This window comes from Dendrobates tinctorius, unplaced genomic scaffold (assembly GCF_039654945.1).
Source record: "Dendrobates tinctorius isolate UK_male_01 unplaced genomic scaffold, ASM3965494v1 ptg000046l, whole genome shotgun sequence".
Taxonomy (NCBI): Eukaryota; Metazoa; Chordata; class Amphibia; order Anura; family Dendrobatidae; genus Dendrobates; species Dendrobates tinctorius.
The window spans coordinates 86,338,003-86,363,415 of record NW_027361714.1 but is presented as its reverse complement, the minus strand read 5'-3'; the positions used below and the strand labels follow the sequence as shown (position 1 = coordinate 86,363,415).

General features: G+C 41.4%; 1 protein-coding gene across 2 annotated transcripts in view; it reads right to left on the bottom strand.

Annotated features, from left to right (window-relative positions):
- PREP (prolyl endopeptidase) overlaps positions 1-25,413 on the bottom strand; it is a 191,485-nt gene that overhangs the window by 5,274 nt on the left and 160,798 nt on the right. Inside the window, exons 11-14 of one of the 2 annotated variants that reach the window (XM_073576096.1) lie at positions 22,188-22,324; positions 12,114-12,208; positions 9,849-9,980; positions 690-846 (exon numbers count right to left, since the gene is read on the bottom strand). In XM_073576096.1, coding sequence (XP_073432197.1) covers positions 690-846; positions 9,849-9,980; positions 12,114-12,208; positions 22,188-22,324 — 521 coding nt within the window. The remainder of the gene's footprint in view (positions 1-689; positions 847-9,848; positions 9,981-12,113; positions 12,209-22,187; positions 22,325-25,413) is intronic. The other variant, XM_073576097.1, reaches the window with a different exon arrangement.

Here is a 25,413-nt window from a genome sequence, read left to right as displayed (position 1 = left end):
AGTCCCAGATAACCTCTAAATTTAAGGGTGTTAGTTACTCTTAAAAGTGAATGGTCACTTTGATCATTTTCATGTCATTAGTGGCTCTTACGAATGGGTTGGACACTTTGGAAGTTGCAAAAGTCTGGTTTCTCATATTAAAGGGTTGAAAAAATATTTTGAAGGATGGATAAAAGTGACATATGGAATCCTAACACTGTGTAATGTACTCGCCTTGACTCCACTGTTCTACATTCCTGGTACTCATCATGTGACCGCTCATATGCAATTTGTATACTTGCGATCATGTGTCGATCACATTTTCATTTGCTTCTACCAATTGAGACAATTTTTACATGTCCTGGACCACCCTATCTGGCTATGTTTACTCCTGTCTCTTTCTGTATTGTTTCATTTTGTGTCACTATCAGATAACACACTATTCACATTGAAAAGCTTTGATGGATATATTGCGAACAATCAGCAATATGGAAATAACAGGGCTAGGGATGTGCAGATCGGTGGTTGGAGAAAGTTCGGTTCGGGTACCAGTACAGTATCTGACCTTCCACTAGAACCCGAAACCCGTTGAAAATAATGGATACTCGAATTGCAATCCATGTCTCTCTTGACAAGAATTCAATGATAACTTATAATTTACTATTTGATATAAAATATTTAGCAAATCTACAAAAATATAAAATTCTTACTTGTATAGCCAGTCAAAGTGTTCTTTATTGTCAGAGCACCCAAAGTCTGTGGTCCATGCATGACCAATAGTGAACTTGTGGAACTTCAACATGTCCATCACACCAACTTGGGCAATGGCGCATCCAAACAGCTCTGGTCTCTGATTAGCACACGCAGCTATAAAATAATGTTAACACATTTTAAACAATTAGATGCCTCATAAATCATGCATTGAGGTAAAGGCAACAGATTAGCACTTCCCATCAGAAAATCCCCATCTCATTATCTGTACTATACCTTACAGATTCACATTCAGGAAATTGTTGAGTGCTAATGTATTGGGATCTTTTCCAACTCAATACTGAATGTAATTTGCAACTTTCCTAAAACTTACTACCTCGTCCACAAAAAAACCCCCAAAAAATGAAACTATACAAATTCAACTAGTGCCGAGTTTGCAATAAAGAATCATCTATACAATATAATAATATGAGTGGGCATATGCAGACAATTTATCTGTACAGATAGCTAGCACATTGTAAAATGGTATTTGAATGTTCGTGGTATTTCCTGTGAAATAGATGTGATAGATCTTAGACCTGCACCTATGTGGACTTCTGGGTCCCTCAAAACCCATCCCCCCTTGTATCTGTTGGGTGGAGCTTTAAAAACAAAAAAGAGAAGTTGGAACAGATGCACTTGTGCGGCTTTTTCCATTCTGTTCTTTGGGAGAGGGACCCCAGTTCTCAACATAAATGCAACTCGAGGTGGGGACAATGAGGGACTGCCCCCCACAAAACAGAATGGAGACCAACATACACATAGCTTTCCTATTACTTTGTCATGTTTCCCCTTCCTGGATGCAGTGCCTGGCAATTGCTTTACCAAGCAGGATGGGGGTTGAGGGAATCTGTATCTTTTAGATATTTGAGGCATGGGCTATGCAAAAATGACTATGATCAGAATACCCCTGTGGCTCAATATGTAGCATTGCTGCTTTTCATTGCTTGGGTCTTGGGTCAAATTTCACCAATGACAACATCTGCAAGGAGTTTGTTTGTTCTCCCTGTGTTTGTATGTGTTTCCTCCGGGTTCTCCGGTTTCCTCCCACACCCCAAAGACATACTGATAGGGAAGTTATATTGTGAGCCCCAAAGGGGACAGTGATGTCTATAAAAGTGCTGTGCAAATTAAAGGTGCCATATAAGCAAATATAATAAATAATATCCAATTTACAAGCAACAACATTTTAGATCTAAAAATAGGAAGTTACGTATTTGTAATAGGTCTGACTTTATGTATTCCCCAAAAATATATATCTGAGGCCTGTCTGATGAGGATTTGGGTGCTTGCAGCTTAACCCTTTGATTGATATCTACTTCTGGAAGCCAAAAAATTGGATTGCATTACCTGATGTTACTCTACAGTGGATACATTTGAAGTCTTCATACCTCTGTTAAAATACCAGGTTTTTGTCATGTAAAAAAATCAAATCAAGAAGAATGAGGTGAAACTTTTTCCACTTTTAATGTCACCCATAATCTGTACAAATCGTTTGAGAAACAAAGAAATCATTTTGAGTAAGAAAAAAAAATAATAATGTGGTTCCATAAGTGTGAACAGTGCTATAATTGGGGATATGGTTGTGTACAAAATTAGCCAATCACATTTAAACTCATGTTAGATAGTAATCATACACAGCTACCATCATTTACAGTGATTTTGATTAACCTCATATAAGGTTTAGCTGTTCTAGCAAGATTTTCCTGACATTTTCTTAGTTGCATTTTACAGAAAAAGCAATGATCCATAAACATGATGCTTGTGACGACGATCTCCAGTATTCTTTATATGACTGGCCTGTGGGATAGATGGCAAAGCGGATGTCTTTTCTTACAAAGAAAAAGATCCAAGTCTGGCCATGTTTTGCCAAAATCTACATTAAGTCTTCCAAAAACATGTGAGAAAAAGTGTTATGATCTGATGAGACCAAGACTGAACTTTATGACCGTAATTACAAAAAGGAATGTTTGGTGCAAAGCCAACACTTTGCATCACCAAAAAAACACCATATTCATAGTGAAGCATGGTAGAGGCAGTAATACATTTTGCTGATTTTTTATGTCAGCTGGAACTTGAGCATTAGTCAAGGTGGAGGGAAATATGAACAGTTCCAAATGTCAATTTTACATCAAAACTTTCAGACCGCTGTGAAAAAGCTGAAAATGAATTCCAATTTTCAGTATAATAGTGACTCTAAGCATATCTCTATATCTAGAAAAGAAAGGCTGCGCCAGATGATGATCAGAGTTTTGAGATGGCCCAGCAAGAATGGGCAAAGATTGGCAATTCTAGATGTTTCTTGCTGACAGACTCCTACTGAAAAAAAAGACTGAATGCTGTCATAAGGTCAAAGTACTACAAGAAATTATTAGTTTAAGGGTGCACAAATGTATTCATCCAAAAAGAATTCAGTTTGTTCTTCAATTGAATTGTACAGATTATGGGTGACAATCAAAGTGAAATAAGTTCTGAAATGATTCTTCTTGGTATGACTTTTTTACATTACAAAAACGTGGCATTTTATCATAGGAGTAGACTTTTTATATTTTTTATTTGTATGTGACTGAAGAAAAAAAACTATTTAATAGAGAATCATGGGCAATTTGCATTTTGCACAATGTATTGTTATTATTTTAGCAGTCAGTTTTGATTTTTTAAATTTCTGATGATGTGAAAATGGACTTGCATTTATTTATGAGAACTAATTCTATGGATGTCAATTATCAGAACCATGAATTATTTCCACAGATTTTATAGCTTTTACATATTAGGAATGCATATATCTAGGTGAGATTTCAGATGAAAGGAAAAGGGCAGTGCATACCCTTGTACATAGATTACTGATCAAGGGCAGAACAATGGAAATGAAACCATGAGGGAGCACAAGGATCCTTGAGCTTGTCTCCTAGTAATAAAGATAGAAAAATCTTTGCAGTAAATGTCAGATCTAGAATCAGGTGCAGGTCAGCTGCTAAGATGGCAAGTAATGCTGTCCTACAGAAAAATATAGGTCTTTTCCCAACAGAATTAGCCCATTTCTAAGTATGAAATAGCGTACCCTTTTAAAAAAAAATGTGAGTGTGTATATGTGTATACATATAATTTAGTTGTACATTTATAGAAACAGACACATTATTTTGCATAAGGGTACAGCTAGTTTATGTATATACACATAGTATATATTTATAGATATCTAATTTGTAAATTTTACATACAGCTCTGGCAAAATTGCACAGTTCTATAAAAATCAGCTTCTCTACATGTCTGACAGCCATTCCATTCTAATGTCAGTTGAATTCCAACCAGAGTACACCTCATTCTACTTAATGTGCTTCTGATTAGGTGATTACCTGAACCAAATCTTATTTAACAAAGGAAAGTATAAAAAAACCCTGCTGTGGTGTTCACAATCCTCTTGCAATAGGACAAGCTGGATGGCAAAACAAGTGCTAGTAATATTCCAAAAGTAATAGGAATGAAAAAAATAACTTTTAACCATGCCAAAGGAGTTGAAAAGAAAAGTCTTGAGTGAGGAAAAGAAGGGCTCAATTCTGGCTTTACATGAAAAGGGATACAGTGAGCATCATGTTGCCTCCGTCCTTAAAATTTCTAAGAGGGCAATCCATTACAACAAGGTCGAGCAGCAGACATTAGGGCCAACAAAGCTACAGACCGGAAGAGGGCGAAAACTACTCTCCACTGACCAGGATGACCATCATCTTATTCGAATGTCACTCAGCAACCGCAGGATGACATCAAGTGACCTACAAAAGGAATGGCAAATGGCAGCAGGGGTGAAATGCACGGCAAGTACAGTTCGCAACAGGCTCCTAGAGGCAGGACTCAAATCATGTAAAGCTAGAAAAAAAGCCTTTCATCAATGAGAAGCAAAGGAGAGCCAGACCATGGACTGGAGTAAGGTAATCTTCTCTGATGAGTCTAATTTTCAGCTTTGCCCAACACCTGGTCTAATGGTTAGTTGGAGACCTGGAGAGGCGAACAAGCCACAGTGTCTTACACCCACTGTGAAATTTGGTGGAGGATCGGTGATGATCTGGGGATGCTTCAGCAAGGCTGGAATTGGGCTGGTTAATCTTTGTGAAGGACGTATGAATCAAGCCGCATACAAAGTTATCCTGGAAAAACAGTTTATTCCTTCTGCTCAGGCAATATTCCCCAACTTTAAGGACTGGTTTTTCCAGAAGGACAATGCGCCTGTCATGATCTCAGTGCGGGTTTGACTCGCACACGTGGGGTTAATGTTTGGAACCAGTGCTGATGACTGGCATTTCTGGGGTTAAAGGTTGTGATCCTGATGCAGGCTTACCTGCACACCTGGGGGCTATGATTGTGGCCTCTCCCTGGTTCTGGGGAGGCTTCTTATAGCTTCAGGACGCTCCCATCCCTGTCAGTTATACTCTTGCCCTTGGCATTGTGTGGTGACCCCTGAGTGTGTTAGTGCTGTGTTCTGGTTGCTTGATTCTCTGTGTATGACTCGGTCTGTTCCCTGGATATCGCTTTGGATTCTGCCTGGTACCTCCTATGTCTGTTTGGTTTTGATCTCTGCTTGGCCCTGATTATCCACTCTCTCTCATCTCTGGTACTGTACTGTGATCCTGTGTATGACCTTTAGCTTTGTCTGACCTCCCGTCTGTTTGCCCATACTGTTGTGACCTCCGTTTTGCCTGACTCTGAGTTGTACTGTCATATCTGAAAGCAGGACGCTAAGCCACGCCCCCTTGCAGTCACATGACCATAGGTCCCGTGCAAGCTTGTTCATTGTCAGTGTCCGCAGGTCCCGTGCCTCCTTACTTTCCAGCGCTGACTGGACCCTGACACTATTAGCTTGTAGCACGCATTGTCACCTCTGCTGCCCTGCTCCCCAGGTAACTCTTAGCACTGCTTCTGTACTCAGGACATGCGCACTGGCTCTATGAGCAAGTGTAGTGCGGTGTCTCTGACATTATAACTGACCATTTCAGGTTATTTTTTTTTTTTTTCTGAAGCAAAAAAAAAAAAAAAAAAAAGTGTGTTATCCTCATGGATCCCATACAAGCCTTGTCTGATCAGGTCAAGCACCTGACCCAAATGTTCCATAAGCTCAATGTGGAACAACGCACGATGGCCCAGACCCAGCAACAGTTGGTGGTTACTGTGCAGGGGGCTGTCGATGCAGGGGCTTCTGGTTCTGGGAGTAGGGATGTGTCATTAGCGTCCCCAGAATCTCCGGTCAAATTACCAGACCTTTTCTCAGGGGATAAAAAGGAGTTCAGGTCTTTCAGAGAAGGAATTGAGGGTAAACTGATTAAATTTGCTGATGACACAAAGCTAGGAGGGATAGCTAATACTAGAGAAGAGAGAGAGAGGATTCAAAAAGATTTAAATAAACTGGAGAAGTGGGCAGTAACTAACAGAATGGTTTTTAACAGGGAGAAATGCAAAGTACTACATCTGGGCAATAAAAATGAAAAAAGCATATATAGAATGGGAGGAATAGGGCTAAGTGACAGCACATGTGAAAAAGACTTGGGTATACTAATAGATCACAGACTGAATATGAGTCAACAGTGTGATGCAGCAGCAAAAAAGGCAAATGCAGTTCTAGGATGTATTAACAGAAGCATACAGTCTAGATCACGTGAAGTCATTATTTCCCTCTACTCCTCTTTGGTCAGACCTCATCTGGAATATTGTGTCCAGTTTTGGGCACCACATTTTAAAAAAGACATCAACAAACTGGAGCAAGTTCAGAAAAGAGCGACCAGAATGGTGACCGGTCTGCAAACCCTGTCTTATGAGGAAAGGTTGCAGGATTTGGGAATGTTTAGTTTGCAAAAGAGAAGACTGAGAGGAGACTTAATTGCTGTCTACAAATATCTAAAGGGCTGTCACATTGTAGAAGGATCAACTTTATTCTCATTTGCACAAGGAAAGACTAGAAGCAATGGGATGAAACTGAATGGGAGGAGACACAGATTAGATATTAGAAAAAACTTTTTGACAGTTAGAGTGATCAATGAGTGGAACAGGCTGCCACGAGAAGTGGTGAGTTCTCCTTCAATGGAAGTCTTCAAACAGAGGCTGGACAGACATCTGACTGGGATGATTTAGCGAATCCTGCTTTGAGCAGGGGGTTGGACCAGATGGCCCAGGAGGTCCCTTCCAACTCTACGATTCTATGATTCTATGATGCAAGCTTTTTTTTTCTCTAAGGCCCCGCTCCTCCGGGGATGAGTTCCAGAGGGTGGGGGTCATTATTTCCCTACTTCGGGGGGCTCCGCAAGCATGGGCTTTCTCTCTGTCTTCCTCTGCTCCTGAACGTATGTCAGTGAACGCACTCTTTGAGGCCCTCGGGCACATTTATGATGAACCTGACCGAGTGCGATTGGCAGAGGACATGTTGATGAGTGTCTGTCAGGGGAAACACTCAGCTGAGTGGTTTTGTTCTGAGTTCCGCCGCTGGGCGGCAGAGGTCTCTTGGAGCGACGCCGCACTCCGAGGACTCTTTCGCAGAATCTTGTCCGAGCGGCTGCAGGATGCCTTGGCGTTACATCCCCCACCTAACTCTCTCGAGGACGCCATGACCCAGGCCGTCCGGATGGACCGCAGGCTGCGGGCCAGAGGGGTGATGCAGGTGGATACTCCATTATTCCCCAGTGGAAAAGAGACTGCCCCTGAGCCCATGGATGTAGGCGCCCTCTCCTTGAAGGATACGGAGGAAACGCCGGAAGGACATGCAGTTTATTCTTTTACTGCGGTAAAACGGGACATTGGAAAAGGGAGTGCCCGAATTGCCCGTCTTCAAACCCGGTTGGCGGGAAACGACTAGGTCTGGGTAGTCAACGGGGAGGCTGCTCAGACCCTCAGGTACCATTTTCCTCGTTTTCTAAAGTAGTACTGCCTGTGGAACTGTTTGTGGATGGTAGTTCTTATTCCTCTACAACCTTCGTGGACTGCGGATCATCTATTAATCTTATTGACTCCCAATTGGTCACACACTGCAAGATAGGGACAGTTAGGCTCAAGATTCCGTCAGCCAAGTTAGGACCCAAATTCATTGGCCCGTACAAGATTGTGGAAAAAATCAATCCAGTGGCGTATAGGCTGTGCCTTCCACCCTCTTTCAAGATCCCTAACGTCTTCCACAAATCTCTACTGAAACCTTTTGAAGCAGTCCGGGGAGACTCAGAGTCTGCTGCTTCTCCTGTTTTGGTCGAGGGGCAGGTGGAGTACGAGGTTGGTCATATCGTAGATTCCAGGTTGGTACGGCGGTCGGTACAGTACCTGGTTCATTGGAAGGGGTATGGACCGGAGGACAGGTCCTGGGTACCGGCCAGGTTGATGTATACTGATCGCCTGGTACGGGCTTTCCATGCTAAGTACCCGGGCAAGCCTGGGGGTCCAGAGGCCCCCCGTTGAGAGGGGGGTACTGTCATGATCTCAGTGCGGGTTTGACTCGCACACGTGGGGTTAATGTTTGGAACCAGTGCTGATGACTGGCATTTCTGGGGTTAAAGGTTGTGATCCTGATGCAGGCTTACCTGCACACCTGGGGCTATGATTGTGGCCTCTCCCTGGTTCTGGGGAGGCTTCTTATAGCTTCAGGACGCTCCCATCCCTGTCAGTTATACTCTTGCCCTTGGCATTGTGTGGTGACCCCTGAGTGTGTTAGTGCTGTGTTCTGGTTGCTTGATTCTCTGTGTATGACTCGGTCTGTTCCCTGGATATCGCTTTGGATTCTGCCTGGTACCTCCTATGTCTGTTTGGTTTTGATCTCTGCTTGGCCCTGATTATCCGCTCTGTCTCATCCCTGGTACTGTACTGTGATCCTGTGTATGATCTTTGGCTTTGTCTGACCTCCCGTCTGTTTGTCCCTCCTGTACTCCATTTGCCCGTACTGTTGTGACCTCCATTTTGCCTGACTCTGAGTTGTACTGTCATATCTGAAAGCAGGACGCTAAGCCACGCCCCCTTGCAGTCACATGACCATAGGTCCCGTGCAAGCTTGTTCATTGTCAGTGTCCGCAGGTCCCGTGCCTCCTTACTTTCCAGCGCTGACTGGACCCTGACACTATTAGCTTGTAGCACGCATTGTCACCTCTGCTGCCCTGCTCCCCAGGTAACTCTTAGCACTGCTTCTGAACTCAGGACCCGCGCACTGGCTCTATGAGCAAGTGTAGTGCGGTGTCTCTGACAGCGCCATGCCACACAGCTAGGTCAATCAATGTGTGGATGAAGGACCACCACATTAAATCCCTGTCATGGCCAGCCCAATCTCCAGACCTGAACCCCAATGAAAACCTCTGGAATTTAATCAAGAGGAAGATGGATAGTGACAAGCCATCAAACAAAGAAGAACTACTTACATTTTTGTACCAGGAGTGGCATAAGGTCACCCAAAAGCAGTGTGAAAGACTGGTGGAAAGCATGCCAAGACGCATGAAAGCTGTGATTAAAAATCATGGCTATTCCACAAAATATTGATTTCTGAACTCTTCCTGAGTTAAAACATTAGTATTGCTGTTTCTAAATGATTATGAATTTGTTTTCTTAGCATTATTTGAGGTCTGCAAGCACTGCATTTTTTTGTTATTTTGACCATTTCTCATTTTCTGAAAATAAATACAAAATTTAGTGCTTGGAAATTCGAAGACATGTTGTCAGTAGTTTATAGAACAAAAGATCAATTTACATTTTACTCAAAAATATACCTATAAAGAGAAAAATCAGACAAACTGAAAATTTTGCAGTGGTGTCTTAATTTTTGCCAGAGCTGTATGTAAACAATAATGTATAGCCAGACCATGAATTTTCTAACGTATTATGTTCCTAATGACCATGTTACTTTGTTCAGAAGAAGCATCTAACAATCTAACCAAACACGTTTGAGTGGAGCATATAACTCTTTTCCACGTGGACCATGGAAAAACAGCTGTGAACCCTTGTGGATTAATGCAAGATACACGTGTGATCTTAAAGTGACATCAAAGTGTCCAATAAATTCCAAGGCCATAGTAATAAAGTGCTCATACCTTGTATTATAGGAGGAGAGATAGGATTGAATTAGTTTACTGCAGCCACTAACAGCATAGGCTAAGCAAAAGAAAAGTACATACCAACTAAAAGGCCACCATTTGATCCTCCATTGATAGTAATTTTCTCAGCACAGGAATACCCTTTCTTCACTAGATATTCAGCTGCACACTGGAAGTCATCAAAACAATTCTGTTTCTTACCCATTATAGCAGCTTTAAAGGGAAAAAAAAGAAAAGGGTGTGAGTGAAAGCTCACATGAATGTTATACTTTAGTCCTATTGACTTTAATGTAGTTTAGTCTAGGTTATAATTTATCAAATCAATGAGGAGAGTAGACTGTCATTACATGTCTCACGCTTAGAAACCTGCTCTAAGCTATTGTGGAAGGGGGGTGGATATTCTTTTTTCCGCCCTGCATTTTGCTGCCTGCTTATGATTGGTCAAGGTCATGCAGGGGGAAAAAGAACACACCCTCAGTATTAACTGTCTGTGAGGCTATGTGCCCATAGAATCGTAGAGTTGGAAGGGACCTCCTGGGCCATCTGGTCCAACCCCCTGCTCAAAGCAGGATTCACTAAATCATCCCATACAGATGTCTGTCCAGCCTCTGTTTGAAGACATCTATTGAAGGAGAGCTCACCACCTCTCGTGGCAGCCTGTTCCACTCATTGATCACTCTAACTGTCAAAAAGTTTTTTCTAATATCTAATCTGTGTCTCCTCCAATTCAGTTTCATCCCATTGCTTCTAGTTTTTCCTTGTGCAAATGAGAATAAAGATGATCCTTCTACAATGTGACAGCCCTTGAGATATTTATTGACAGCTATTAAGCCTCCTCTCAGTCTTCTCTTTTGCAAGCTAAATATTCCCAAATCCTGCAACCTTTCCTCATAAGACATAGTTTGCAGACTGGTCACCATTCTGGTCGCTCTTTTCTGAACTTGCTCCAGTTTGTTGATGCCTTTTTTAAAATGTGGCGCCCAAAACTGGACACAGTATTCCAGATGAGGTCTGACCAAAGAGGAGTAGAGGGCAATAATGACTTCACGTGATCCAGACACTATGCTTCTGTTAATACATCCTAGAATTGCATTTGCCTTTTTTGTTGCTGCATCACACTGTTGACTCATATTCAGTCTGTGATCTATTAGTATACCCAAGTCTTTTTCACATATGCTGTTGCTTAGCCCTATTCCTCCCATTCTGTATAGATCCGTAAGTAGCAGCGCTTTGGAGGCATTGTATTTTCGCTGCTTCCAAAATGCGGTGTTCTATTGAACACAGGTAAATCCGCATGTCCTCACTGAACCATGCGGATTTACCACATTTAATATATTTCTATTGGTGAAATCTGTGTTGCTGAGACTAGCGTCTCCGCAACAGAAATTGAAGTGCTGCGGTTCTGAAAGACACACTGCATGTCAGTTTCCGCAGGTTCACACAGATGCACAGTAGACATGGGATTTCTAGAAATCCCATCCACTATGCTGTAACATTTGGCCGCTGCGGTTTTGACGCTGCATAGATGCGCAGCGTAAAGACCGCAGCAAATCCCGATTGTGGACATGTAGCCTAAGATATTTCAATTCAGACACTATAGGAAGTAAATGATGCAAATTTTACAGAAACGTAACTGTAAGGCTGTGTTCACACGGTGCTTTTTTTTGCTGCAAAAACGCTAAGATAACGCATCCCATACAATCCTATGGGATTCCACATTGCTGTGCTAATGCTGCGGATTTTACCACTGCGGAATTGCATCACGGTAAAAGCTTGCTCATTCTTTTTGCGGAATCGCGGCGATTCCGCACCCATAGGAATGCATTGATCCGCTTACTTTCCGCATGTGGCTATGCCCACCATGCGCAAAGTAAGCGGATCATGTGCGGATGGTACCCAGGGCCTGGAGGAGAGGAGACTGTCCTCCAGGCCCTGTGCACCATAATCAAGTAAAAAATAGAATAAAAATAAAAAAAAGTGATATACTCACCCTCCGGTGGTCCCCGGAATCCTTCCCACCTCTCATCACGCTCCTGGCATCTTCCAGTCCCAGTAATGCTTTGCGCGAATGACTGCGATGACGTCATCTCAGGTTCTTCGCGCAAAGCATTACTGGGACCGGAAGATGCCGGGAGCGCTGTAGAGCAGATCTGGGGCCGTCGGAAGGTGAGAATAACAAAATTTTTTATTTTTTTTTATTATTTTAACATCCTACCTATTACACGCTTGTTTTCCGCGGCACATAACCTAAAAGTGATTTTTTAGCCAAAAACACATACACTTAATGTCCCTGAAGAACTCCATAATTCAAATTATTTCTATAGTAAAAAAAAAAAGAACACTAACCTTTATGCCAGGTTTCTCCATACTCTCCTCCACCTCTGATATTTGCAATAACAAGAATGCCACCTAAATGTCTTACGAATATCAACCTGGAAACACTGGAAGCAGACAGACAATAATATGTGGACAAATTCAGAATCGGCTTTTATTAAATTTGATTTTGTGCTAATGTTTTACCATCTTTAAAAGCATGTATTCTGAAATTATCCTGCAACTCACATCAAATGTCTTCAACATAGCGAGAAAATATAAAGATTAAGGCTACAGTCTCACATATGCATCACACAGCCTATAGGAGTTTTATGGATCTATACACACATCCGTGAAAAAAAAAATGGATCCATGCATGAGATCCCTATACTGATCCATATTAGGGGATCTGACTTGTCCATCAAGACTATGGGACAGTGTAACAAGGCTTTTGTTTGGTCTCCATGTCTCATGAAATCTGTTTAGTGATACTTCTGAATAAAAACATGTGACCTTGCAGAGGTCTTTTTATTGGCCTTAAGAAAGTACACCTCTTCATTGAAAAAAGAATGCAAAGTAAAAAAATGGATGTAACACGGATGTAACACAATGAATAATACCATAGAGAAAATCAGTCTATTCCTCACTGTTGGTAATATTCACAGATGTGCGAACGTAGCATTCCCAATTACAAGATTGGTTTTATCCTCTGGGTCCTGCTCATCCCTGTAAGTTATTACCTCGATCTACTGTTTAGTATTTTCATAAGGAAAAAGCCAGAAGACACCAATCTGTACTGTGTTCTTGTAAGTGATTTTTATTATTTAATTATAATGCTTTGATTCTAGAGTGCTATCATGTTCCACAGCATTTTACAGACATCATTACTGTCCCCATTGGGGCTCACAGTCTAGATTCCCTTTGGAATGTTGGAGAAAACCGGAGTACCCGGAGGAAACCAGCACAAACACAGGGAGAACATACAAACTCCTTGCAGATATTATCCTTGGTGGGATTTAAACCCAGGACTCCAGCGCTGCAAGGCTGCGGTGCTAACAACTGAGCCACTTTGCTGCCATAGAGATGCCAAGAGATCACAAAAAAATTAGCTTAAGAGTGAATTTTCACATATATCTTTACAGTCAGAATCTACATTCTACAAGGGCTGGCACGATTCATTTCAAGAGGTACTCCAGGGAGATAAAAAAATTTTTGTACTGCTCCCGCCCTCAAATTCTAAAGATGAGATGCCCAGGGCAGTTCTATTATCTATAAAACACTTGTAATTCCGTGTGACAGCGGCTGCTCCTCACTGCTGTCCTCCCGTCTGGAGCTCCGCTCTGTAAATAAAAGACAGTCTGAGAAGAGGAGGCATAGCCTGCTTCTGGCTTTGAGAAGCAGCAGCCAGCCCTCTGAATCCTCCTTCACTTGAGCACAAGATGAGGGGGGCAAGGCCTGCCCTCTCTATGTGTCTGTAGTAGCCAGCACTTTATAATGTCTCCTTCACTGCAGGGCTATTAGCACTGAGCAGGCCATGCTCTCTCACCTCAGAATGCAGTGAAGGAGACATTATCAGGGGGATTTTGTTTCGGAAGTTGCTCCTCCCTGCTTACTCCTCCCGTCTATCAGCCAGTCTCCTGATAATAGCTGTTACGGCAGAGAGCTGAACACCGGTGTGTGATGTAATGTCCCAGACGGGAACAGGGAGCAGTGAGGAGCAGCTGCTGTCACACAGAATTGCAAGTGCTCTAAAGATAACAGATCTGCCCTGGGCATTTCATCTTTGATGGTAGGGAAAGTAATAAATTATATTTTCTCTCTTTGGATTACCCCTGTAAGAGCTGTCTGTACTCGTTAAAAATAAGGCTCATCAGATTTTAAATTAGATGAGATTCAAAATAAATTCCATTTTCTAATATACATCTTGACTTGTTTTTCTACTTCTCTTGAAAAAAAATAACTACAGTATTGAGGGCACTGTAACCACTCCCCCTCCACCTTGACTGACATCCTGCTCTACAGAAAGTGTGTGCAGAGCAGGGTGTCAGTCACGCTGTAGTGGGCGCTGATTGATATAGTCCGATGACTGGAAGTGAGTGCCTGCGAGGAAATATAACTTAATTTTCTCTCTATAGCAGCTCTTAGACTGCCAAATGCCAAACATGTTTAAATTGGCATTTACTTGCAGATACCACTATGTCTGTTATGTTTTTTCTTTTTGCCGACAGCGTTGCTTTTAAATGTTTTTTCCCCACACACTAAATACATCAAAATGTATGATCACTCTCAGTGGCCTGAAATATGGGATTCCCACTGAGCATGAGGACAGTAGTCACAAAAGACCTCTGTATCAGTGGAGCAGAAATCCACTCTATTCATTGCTATAATACAGACGGAATGTCTTTTTGTGTGTCCCATACATGTGTATTGAGTGGTGGTCACACATGCACAAAACTGTTTCACTTACAAAGGGAACCTTGGAACACCGTACTTGGGAACTATAGGCGTGCCAGTGGTCAGAACATCACCTATCTTGTAGAAAGGTGTTATATATTGAGACTCCTTTTAAATTATGTGAAATGTTTACATACAGGATTGCTCTAAATTTCTCATATCAAGATTTACAGTCATATGACCGCAGTCAAAAACACATTTTTTAAAGTACTACTCCAGTGTTTTTTCTTTATTGCAGAACTGGAGTGGTACTTCTAGTGTAAGGTCCCTGCCCCCAGTTACACTTAGCCGGTGTCGTCTTTACCTTCTATCGCTGCTCCGGTCAGTCTCTAGCAGTTTGTAACCTGCCGGATTGCACCAGTGCTTGCTCAAGTCTGAGTAGCACGTTCTGGCTCTCATAGACTTGCGTTGAGTGCTTGTGACCGTTATCTCGGACTTCTGGACAGTCAGAGGGTGTGGTCACAAGATGGCGCCACGGCACTGGAGCGGCAGCAAAAAAGGTGGAGACGGTGGTGGATAAGCATGAGACTACGGTCAGGGATCTTACATTAGAAGCACCACTCCAGCACTGCAATAAAAACAAAATGCTGGAGTGGTGTGAAGTCAGATTACAGAATTTGAAGTGTTATATATAGATTCATCTTCACCTAATATTTATCTTCTATAGTACAAAATAAAACACAACATATCTGACAGATGCTGCGTCAAGCGTTTGTCCCCAGTCTCCAATTATTAACAAATCTATACATTTTATGCACATTGGATTTCACAACATACATTTTACACATCTGTTGGATGACTAACAGATGACACTCAATGGCCAAACGTCCCTATAGGCTCAGATGATTAAAAAAAAAAAAATACACATTTAAAATAGATCTGTTTACACTACATGGCGTGAAAATGTATTGTTTTTGTATCATGAAAAGTTAGAGTAACTAACAAAATTTAGACAAATAAAGGTGGACACATCTGTAAGGCTAAGTTCACACGTAGCTGAACTCCCGCGGAAGTTACCGCGGGAATTCCATTCCGCGGGAAAATCGCATTTTAAATTCCTGCGATTTTCATGCGGAAAAACTAGCGATTTGCAAGCGTAATTAGCTTGCAGAACACTAGCATTTTCCAAGCGATCTGTAGCATCGCTTGGAGAACTGATTGACAGGTTGGTCACACTCGTCAAACATAGTGTTTGACAAGTGTGACCAACTTTTTACTATTGAGGCTGCCTATGCAGCATCAGTAGTAAAAAGATATGTTAAAAATAATTTAAAAAATATCGGGTTATATTCACCTTACGATGTCGCGCGCAGCGTCCCCAGGCCTCCGCGATGCTCCGGCAGGTCCCGTTCCCAGTGATTCATTGCGGCAATGACCTTTGATGACGTCGCGGTCTCGCGAGACCGCTACAGTATCGCGAGACAGCAACTTCAGCAAAGGTGATTATCGCAATGCATTACTGGGAACGGGACCTGCTGCGTGTATCGCTGAAGCCTGGGAACGCTGCGCGGGACATCGGAAGGTGATTATAACCCCATTTTTTTATTTTAATTCTATTTTTTACAGGGATATGGTACCCAGAGCCCGGAGGACATTCTCCTCTCCTCCGGACCGTGGGTACCATCTGCAAATGTTCTGCTTACTTTTCGCCTGGAGGGCACAGCCACATGCGGAAAGTAAGCAGAACAATGCATTCCTATGTAGGCGGAATCCCCGCGATTCCGCAAAATAATGAGCACGCTGCAGATTTTTCCGCGATGCGATTCCGCCGCAGGAAAATCCGCAGTATTAGCACAGCATTGCAGAATCCCATAGGAATGCATGGGATGCTGTTTTTTTGCGTTTTCGCGGCAAAATAACGCGATATAAACCACCGCGAAAATGCGAAAAAATCGCGACATGTGAACGCAGCCTAACGCTTGATTTTCCCTGTGGGGGTGCTGCAGAGGAACTGATCAAAAGTATCAATATATTCTTTACTAGCTTGGCCCGAGCAAAATTTTCGCACATTGGTCATCGGGGGCGCAGGCAATTTCAGCAAAAGCAAGCTGGTCAAATGTAAATGTATTTCACGAGACGATGAACACTGACAGGTATTTATGTATGTACAGTGTTGGCCATAAGTATTGACACCCCTGCAATTCTGTCAGATAATACTCGGTTTCTTCCTGAAAATGATTGCAATTCAATAAGGAATAAATTCTTGGACTTTGAGTGCGCTGCCAGACGAATTCAATAACCACACAAGGTTAAAAAAGTTAACCCTTTAATCCCAGATTAAAGGGTTAACTTTTTTAACCTTGTGTGGTTATTGAATTCGTCTGGCAGCGCACTCAAAGTCCAAGAATTTATTCCTTATTGAATTGTGGTACGGTTCCGCTGTGGACCGTTGGACGTGCAGCAGGCTGACTCACTATACAAGCTTTATTTTATCTTTGAGAAGGTGAGTTTAATACATTCAGTAATTGAGCATTTTACCCGGATAAGACCCTATTGCGCTTTTGTTTCAACCTTCTAGTGAAAATAACCTTGAAAATGATTGCAAACACAAATTCTTTGGTATTATTATCTTCATTTAATTTGTCTTAAATGAAAAAACACAAAAAGAACTGTCCTAAAGCCAAATTGGATATAATTCCACACCAAACATAAAAAGAGGGTGGACAAAAGTATTGGCACTGTTCGAAAAATCATGTGATGCTTCTCTAATATGTGTAATTAACAGCACCTGTAACTTACCTGTGGCACCTAACAGGTGTTGGCAATAACCAAATCACACTTGCAGCCAGTTGACATGGATTAAAGTTGACTCAACCTCTGTCCTGTGTCCTTGTGTGTACCACATTGAGCATGGAGAAAAGAAAGAAGACCAAAGAACTGTCTGAGGACTTGAGAAACCAAATTGTGAGGAAGCATGAGCAATCTCAGGGCTACAAGTCCATCTCCAAAGACCTGAATGTTCCTGTGTCTACCGTGCGCAGTGTCATCAAGAAGTTTAAAGCCCATGGCACTGTGGCTAACCTCCCTAGATGTGGACGGAAAAGAAAAATTGACAAGAGATTTCAACCCAAGATTGTGCGGATGTTGGATAAAGAACCTCGACTAACATCCAAACAAGTTCAAGCTGCCCTGCAGTCCGAGGGTACAACAGTGTCAACCCGTACTATCAGTCGGCGTCTGAATGAAAAGGGACTGTATGGTAGGAGACCCAGGAAGACCCCACTTCTTACCCCGAGACATAAAAAAGCCAGGCTGGAGTTTGCCAAAGCTTACCTGAAAAAGCCTAAAACGTTTTGGAAGAATGCTCTCTGGTCAGATGAGACAAAAGTAGAGCTTTTTGGGCAAAGGCATCAACATAGAGTTTACAGGAGAAAAAAAGAGACATTCAAAGAAAAGAACACGGTCCCTACAGTCAAACATGGCGGAGGTTCCCTGATGTTTTGGGGTTGCTTTGCTGCCTCTGCCACTGGACTGCTTGACCGTGTGCATGGCATTATGAAGTCAGAACACTACCAACAAATTTTGCAGCATAATGTAGGGCCCAGTGTGAGAAAGCTGGGTCTCCCTCAGAGGTCATGGGTTTTTCAGCAGGTCAATGACCCAAAACACACTTCAAAAAGCACTAGAAAATGGTTTGAGAGAAAGCACTGGAGACTTCTAAGGTGGCCAGCAATGAGTCCAGACCTGAATCCCATAGAACACCTGTGGAGAGATCTAAAAATGGCAGTTTGGAGAAGGCACCCTTCAAATATCAGGGACCTGGAGCAGTTTGCCAAAGAAGAATGGTCTAAAATTCCAGCAGAGCATTGTAAGAAACTCAATGATGGTTACCGGAAGCGGTTGGTCGCAGTTATTTTGGCTAAAGGTTGTGCAACCAAGTATTAGGCTGAGGGTGCCAATACTTTTGTCTGGCCCATTTTTGGAGTTTTGTGTGAAATGATCAATGTTTTGCTTTTTGCTTCATTCTCTTTTGTGTTTTTTCATTTAAAACAAATTAAATGAAGATAATAATACCAAAGAATTTGTGTTTGCAATCATTTTCAGGAAGAAACTGAGTATTATCTGACAGAATTGCAGGGGTGTCAATACTTTTGGCCAACACTGTAGATCGGTAATACAATAAATTGGTTTGATAGGTAAAAGCCAAAAAATGTTTTCCGGTTGAGGTGCCACCTGCAGGTCATTGTGTCTTTCTGCAGTTTTATGAAAATGAATGTTTAAACTGTATTAATGATAAAATCGTGAATGTGTGGTTTGTTTGGCCCTTTTCTTGCTGAAGGGATCAAGTTTACCTTTCAAATGGTGTATCATTTGTGTGTGGGGCAAAGTAATCAGTGAAAGAGCAGTGCATGGTTACAAATGTGTTGGTAGTGTGCATTGGGGTACGTGTGGTGCCACCAGCAGATCATTTTTCCTTACTGCAGGTTTATGAAAATTAATGTTTAAACTGTATTTTGTGCTCAAATCGTGGATGTCAGGGCTGTGGAGTTGGTAAGCCACAGTTGCGACTCCGACTCCTGGATTTTATCAAGCTCCGACTCTGGCTCCGACTCCTTCATAAATGGCCAATTCATAACAACAAATTTACTGTTGTAAAATATTAAACATCGTGCTTATTCAGTTTCTCACCATCATATAAGTAATCAGACCACTTAGAGCAAAAACTACATTTATTAGAATACAATTAGAATATAGCAAATAACTTTTATAAACTTTTCTAAACTGTAAGTAAATATGCAATAAACACTTTTATGCAGTTAATAAGAAGAAATCTATAAATTTGTCCTCAGAAAAAGTATTGCCTCTGTCAGATCCTCCTTCATGGATGCCCTCAAATCTGATCTAATTATTTTGAGAGCAGAGAACAACCTCTCTACACTAACTTGTGTTGGTGGCAAAGCAGTAACCACTCGGGCAACATCTCTGACAATGTCAGGATACAGAGGAATCGCTTGTTGCACTGTTATTTTTGATGAACGGTCAAATTTCTCAATTTCTTTTAGTGCACATGAAAAATTCTGCTGAAATGTACTGGCTGTGTTCCTTGATGGGGATGACTCTTCTTCTATGCGGGAACGCTTTGCACGGTCCTTGTAATCCAAATATTTTTCGAAATTAAATTCTTCATCAGTTGATGATGAGGGTGAAGATGTGGCAGGACGACCAAATTCTTCTTGTTCCTCCTGACTGTTCTGCAACCCTTTCATCCTTACTGCTATTTCAAACAGAGCTTCTTTTCCTTTACTTAGCTGTTGATCATCTAGAAGAATCCGATGCATTGGGTCTACATAAACAGCTGCCAAAAGAATGTTATTTTGTAATAGTAGCTCCTCTCTCCGTTTCATTGATGTAGCAATGCCACTTGCAATTAACCCTCCTCTTTGGGACAGGCGAAACATCAGGTTCTTCCACTCCATTAAGAAAATACCTGGAGTTAAGTCCTCTGCTTGTAATTTTTTAGTCACTGTAAATGGGTGCTTTAGCAATTTTTCCAGCTCAGTCACCTGATTCCACTGACTTTCATTTAGCGTCAGTTGAGGGTTAGCCATGTCTACAAGAAAGGTTTTCAGTTCAACCAAGCGCTGAATCATTAAGTAAGTACTGCCCCATCGTGTGGCTTGATCAATAATTGCCCCTTTTCCAGCACGTCTCTTCAAAATTGAGTCAACTTTAGGGGTTCTGGCAACAGTAGCCAATTTTCTCACCTTGCCAATCAGTGCAGCAGCATGTCCTTCTTGCAGACTGTCTCTTATAGCCAGCTGTAGCGTATGCACAACACAGCGCATGTGATGAATGAAAGAACATATTGACACAGTTTCAACAATATCATCTAAACTATCATGTTGCTGTTCATCTGAAGCAACTTCAGTTTGCTCCTCAGTTACAATACTGTGTTCCTCTATTTCAAACATTTCTGTGTCTGTGGACCCAGAATGTTCTTCTAGCTGCTGGTCACCATCATTACTCTCATTCATTAGCTTAATAGTACTTATCATATTTGAAGCATTGTCAGTTACGACAGAAAGAACTTGCTCTTTTTTAAGTTCATAGTCTTGCAGAACCTTTTCCACCAAGACCTGGAGAAACTCACTGGTGTGATGAGCTTTGGTGTCTTTTACTGCCAATGTTTTGGTAACTATTTCATTTTTGTCACAAACAAATCGGACATTGATGGCAAAATAGTTCACTCTGTGACGTGTGCAGGCATCCATTTTAAGAAACAGAAAGCATCCCTTGAGAGTTTTTTTTAAGTTCTTCCTTTTGTTTAAAAGCTTCTTCGATTACTAATTTTCTAATACTCTCTCTCTCTCCAGAGAAACACCAAGCTTGCGGGCCATTTCCCCATTCAGACACATAAAAGCTGGTCGTGAAAATAATGAAATAGGCACACTATCCTTTACAACAAGCTCTATGATCTGTTTTTTAAATGTATCTACTGTCATTGTCACAGTAACTTTGTCACTGACAAAATATCTTGCAACTGATGGCTGCAAAGTTCTCTGCTCCTTTGTTTGGCAGGAAGAGCTGGGCACTGGTTCATTGGTTTGGATGCAGTCTTTCTCATCCACTGCTTTCAGTACTTCTGGATGAAAGCGCTGTAAATGTCTCTAAATTAGAAGGTCTGGTAGGAGCATTTTTATCTTTGCCTGAATATGCACTCATCTTGGCTTCACAGCATTTCTTTTCGTCTGGATCATTTGTCATACACTGACAGACATAAATGTTTTCTATCTTGAGTGATGGTGAAATGTTCAAATACAGCTGATTTAATGTGATGCTTCTTTGACATTCTCAGGTTTTTAATTCTGCATTCACAATCCAAATGACAATTGTTTTTCCTAAAAACAATTGTACAAAATTATTGCCAGGTCGTACAACTGATATAGTGGTCAGTAATACTGTTATTATTCCTCATGTACTCACAGTTAACTGATGCAAAGTTTGTTGAAAGGATAATACTTCTTACAGTCTTCCTCTTCTGAGTAGCAGGCAGCTGTGAGATGCTTGGAAGACCCACACCTAGTATGATATAGTCTAGAGGAGGAGCTTTACTACTAAGAATTTGCAACACATTTTCACTTTCAGTTTCATACATTGTAAGTAGGGGGGTTGGGGCAGCATGAGGTTAACCAAGTATAAGATTAGATAAGGGCAGTGGAGAACAGTGACACACAAGAAGTAAGAAATGTCTCTATCTCCAGCAGAACTGCTTATCACTGTTGTTCATAGTTTGATAGAACATATATATTTGAGTAACATTTATAAAATTCATATGAAAGTTCAATTATGAAATATTAATACATTTTTTTTTACAGCTGGAGTCGGAGTTGGTACATTTCTACCGACTCCAACCAAAACTAACTCCGACTCCACGACTCCGACTCCACAGCCCTGGTGGATGTGTGGTTTGTTTGGCTGTTTTCTTGCTGCAATGGGCAAGTTTACCTTTCAAATGGTTTATCATTTGTGTGCGTGGGTGCAGTATGAACGGGGATACAAAGGAATCACCGAAAAACAGTGCTTAGAAATAATAGACTAAATACTGCCAGTTTGTTGACTTTAATCTCAAGCAGAAAACATTCTCACTTGCACCCGTGCGCCATACCAATTGTCTGTATCTGGGACACTGTGTTATCAATGTAAAACTCTTACCTGTAACTTGGGGTGATAGATATGTTGAAACCACCATATCCATACAAAAAGGCAGGGTGAGAACCATCCAAATTAATGTCCTTTTTATGAACAATAAACATTGGTATTTGGGTTCCATCTTTGCTAGTATAAAAATCCTAGAAAAACAGAATAATACACTTTAAAGGGGTTGTCAGTACTTTGATATTGATGAGCTTTCTTTAGGATTGGACTCAATATCAGATGGTGTCTGACACCTGACCCCCACTGATCATCTGTTGTCAGCCCTGGCCAGATGTAGACAGCGCATGGAGCGGAGCAGCTTGGCTCTGTACACGGTTTTGTGGCTACGGTTCTTGCACTCCTCTCACTGTGGCACAACTGAAGGTAGAGCATGTACACTGGGAAGAAGTTACTAATCCCTATTCAAACTTGGCAGATTTATACAGAAAATAAGGTGTAGGGATCAAAGAAGTCTTTACAGAAAATTGTATCTCCAGCATTAAACCAAAAATAAAAAGTTTGCTTACTTTTTCAAACATGAGTAGATTAAAATACACACAAAACAAAGCTGCAAAACGATATTAGTAGGTGAAAAGTCACAGTGTAACACAATAATGATTAATACAGTAAAAAACAAACCCCAAGTAAAAGTGTACCAAACCACTTCATGTGTCTCTCAAACAGCAGTATCATTCCATTCAGAGATATTTCTAAGACTAGTGATTCATACACCAGTCTAAACCCAAATTCCCTGATTCATCATTCTTTTTTTTTGTTTCTTTTTCTAACTTGTGGTATTCAATGACTTTTTTGCGCACAAGGTTCATGGGTTTTGTGCACAGTCAAAAATTATCTATTTTTCTTTCTTTGACTGTTTTTGCGTCTTTTTTAGAGGAAAATGTTGAATGTTTTGCAAAATGTTACAAAAACTGTTCAAAAATGTATTTGAAAAGTCACAAATGATGAATCAGGTGAAAACATCTGGAAATCCTAAACCATGCCCACAGTAGGGAATTAAAAAGAAGAATATGAAGTGAATACATATAAAATAAACTTAAAAAAAAATGTGTAAATGGAAATATGAAATTGGTGCAAACAAAAGAAAGATGCAAAACATCAAAAACTTGACAAAAACAAGGTGCTAATGTAATAATGAATGGAGTCCAAATTGCGCTGGAATTACGACGTATCTAATTTTTTAAGGATGTGAGCTCCATCTCTGGCTATCAGTGTACCAGAAAGTGAAATCTACACCTCCCAAGCCATAGCTATTTTTGCAGAAAACAGTTGGGTATATGGAAAAAGGTAAAAGTAAAGCAAAATGTTATCTATTCCCACCTAATACAAAAATAAACTGCTCAATGTATCTCAGACTGCAAAGTACTGTTTTGGCACACAAACCTAATAGTTACAGAGATACATTGCTACATTTTAGAGGTTACCCTACTCCTTCCCATCTACCCTGAAGAACGAAATCCCAGAGCTTGTATTGTTCTTCCTGATAGCGATCATTTTTGACAGGTTTCTTCATCTGACCTTGGCTACCCTAAAGACAATATGGTATCACTTTGCTGTATACAGATATGTAGCGGATCAATTACTCTTTAGCAACATGATGTGAGGCTTTTAGAAGTCTCAATGCAGAGATCTGACAACAAATCCAATAGTGTCTAGCACTAGTGCATTTAGGCAGTTTGTTAAATTGATAAGCCATAATGGAAAAGGTTTCCATTGAGAACGCTAGTCTTAGAGTGAATAGACTTTGTAGCAATGGCTGAATTCTGAAGATTAAAACAATATGAAATAGAATAGATGGACACACGGAAGAGTTATATTTGGCATTTAGACCATTCAGAAAAAGGAATCCGGAAGGTTTGCATAAGCTCAGCTCCCTGAAGACATTGTTGAATCACAGTATATATATATATATATATATATATATATATATATATATACACACACACATCTATATATATATAAAAATGAGTGTATGTGTGTATGTATGTATCGACCATGCCCACTCCACATAGCCTCACCCAATCACTAAGCATCTTTCATTTCACCAGAGCGGTTTAAAAGAAGCTGAGCTGTGATTGGTTGCTAAGAGCAACAGTTTTCCCACTCCACAACACCTCAGCAGACACTGACCGGGTGGGAGAAATCTAGCATCCCCGGGAATATAAGCTCCCAGCCATTGTCTACCCCCCAGAAAGGAGCAGAGAATATATGACAGAAATGAATCACCATTCCCTGCCCATATACCCATCATACATCCTCCATCCCATAGTTCCATCTTCCCTCTTAAAGGGATCCCCGGTATGGAAGTTAGGGCAAATCCCTCAGCGCTCTGATTCTGACCCCTGGCTTCCATTAAAGTGATCATTGGTTTGGAAGTCAGGGCAAATCCACTCTGCGCTCTGGTTTTGACCCCAGGCCCCTCTTAAAGGGATCCCCGGAAGGGAAATTGAGAAAAAAGAGGTTTGGCCTACCAACTCCTCAACCCTGCTCTGAAGCAGTGGAAAGTTCTTTGCTGTGATGAATCATGTATGTCTAGTTCCTTAATTCTTCTGAAGGGAAATCTTTATGCTCCAACACGCCTAGACATTTTGACCAATTGTATACCTGCAACTTTGAGGGAACAGTTTACAAAGACCCTTCTCTTTTCCAGCATGACTGTGCCTCCAGTGCACAAAGCAATGTCCATAAGACACGGTTAGGTGAGTTTCATGTGAAAGAAATTGACAGGACGCACAGAGTCCAGAACCCCCAAAAAACATAATCTGCACAATCTAGGTTCTCTCTAGTGTAAAGGCCCCGTCACACTAAGCGACTTACCAGCGATCCCGACACCGATATCAAGGTGTCAGGATCGCTGGTAAGTCGCTATGTGATCGCTGGTGAGCTGTCACACAGACAGCTTCACCAGCAATCAGCACAGCGATGCCGAGCGCCCGGCATCGCGGGCCATCCCTGTAAAAAATAGAATCAAAATAAAAAATATAGTTATTCTCACCTTCCGACGTCCCGTTCAGCTATCCTGCTTCTCTCCACGCTCCGGTCCCAGTGATCCTTTGCACGAATGACCGCGAGACTTTGTTATCCCTCGAGACCGTGATATCTCGCGGTCATTCGTGCAAAGGATCACTGGGACCGGAGCGTGGAGAGAGGCAGGATGGCTGAACGGGACGTCGGAAGGTGAGAATAACTATATTTTTTTAATTATTTTTTACACCTGATCGCTGGT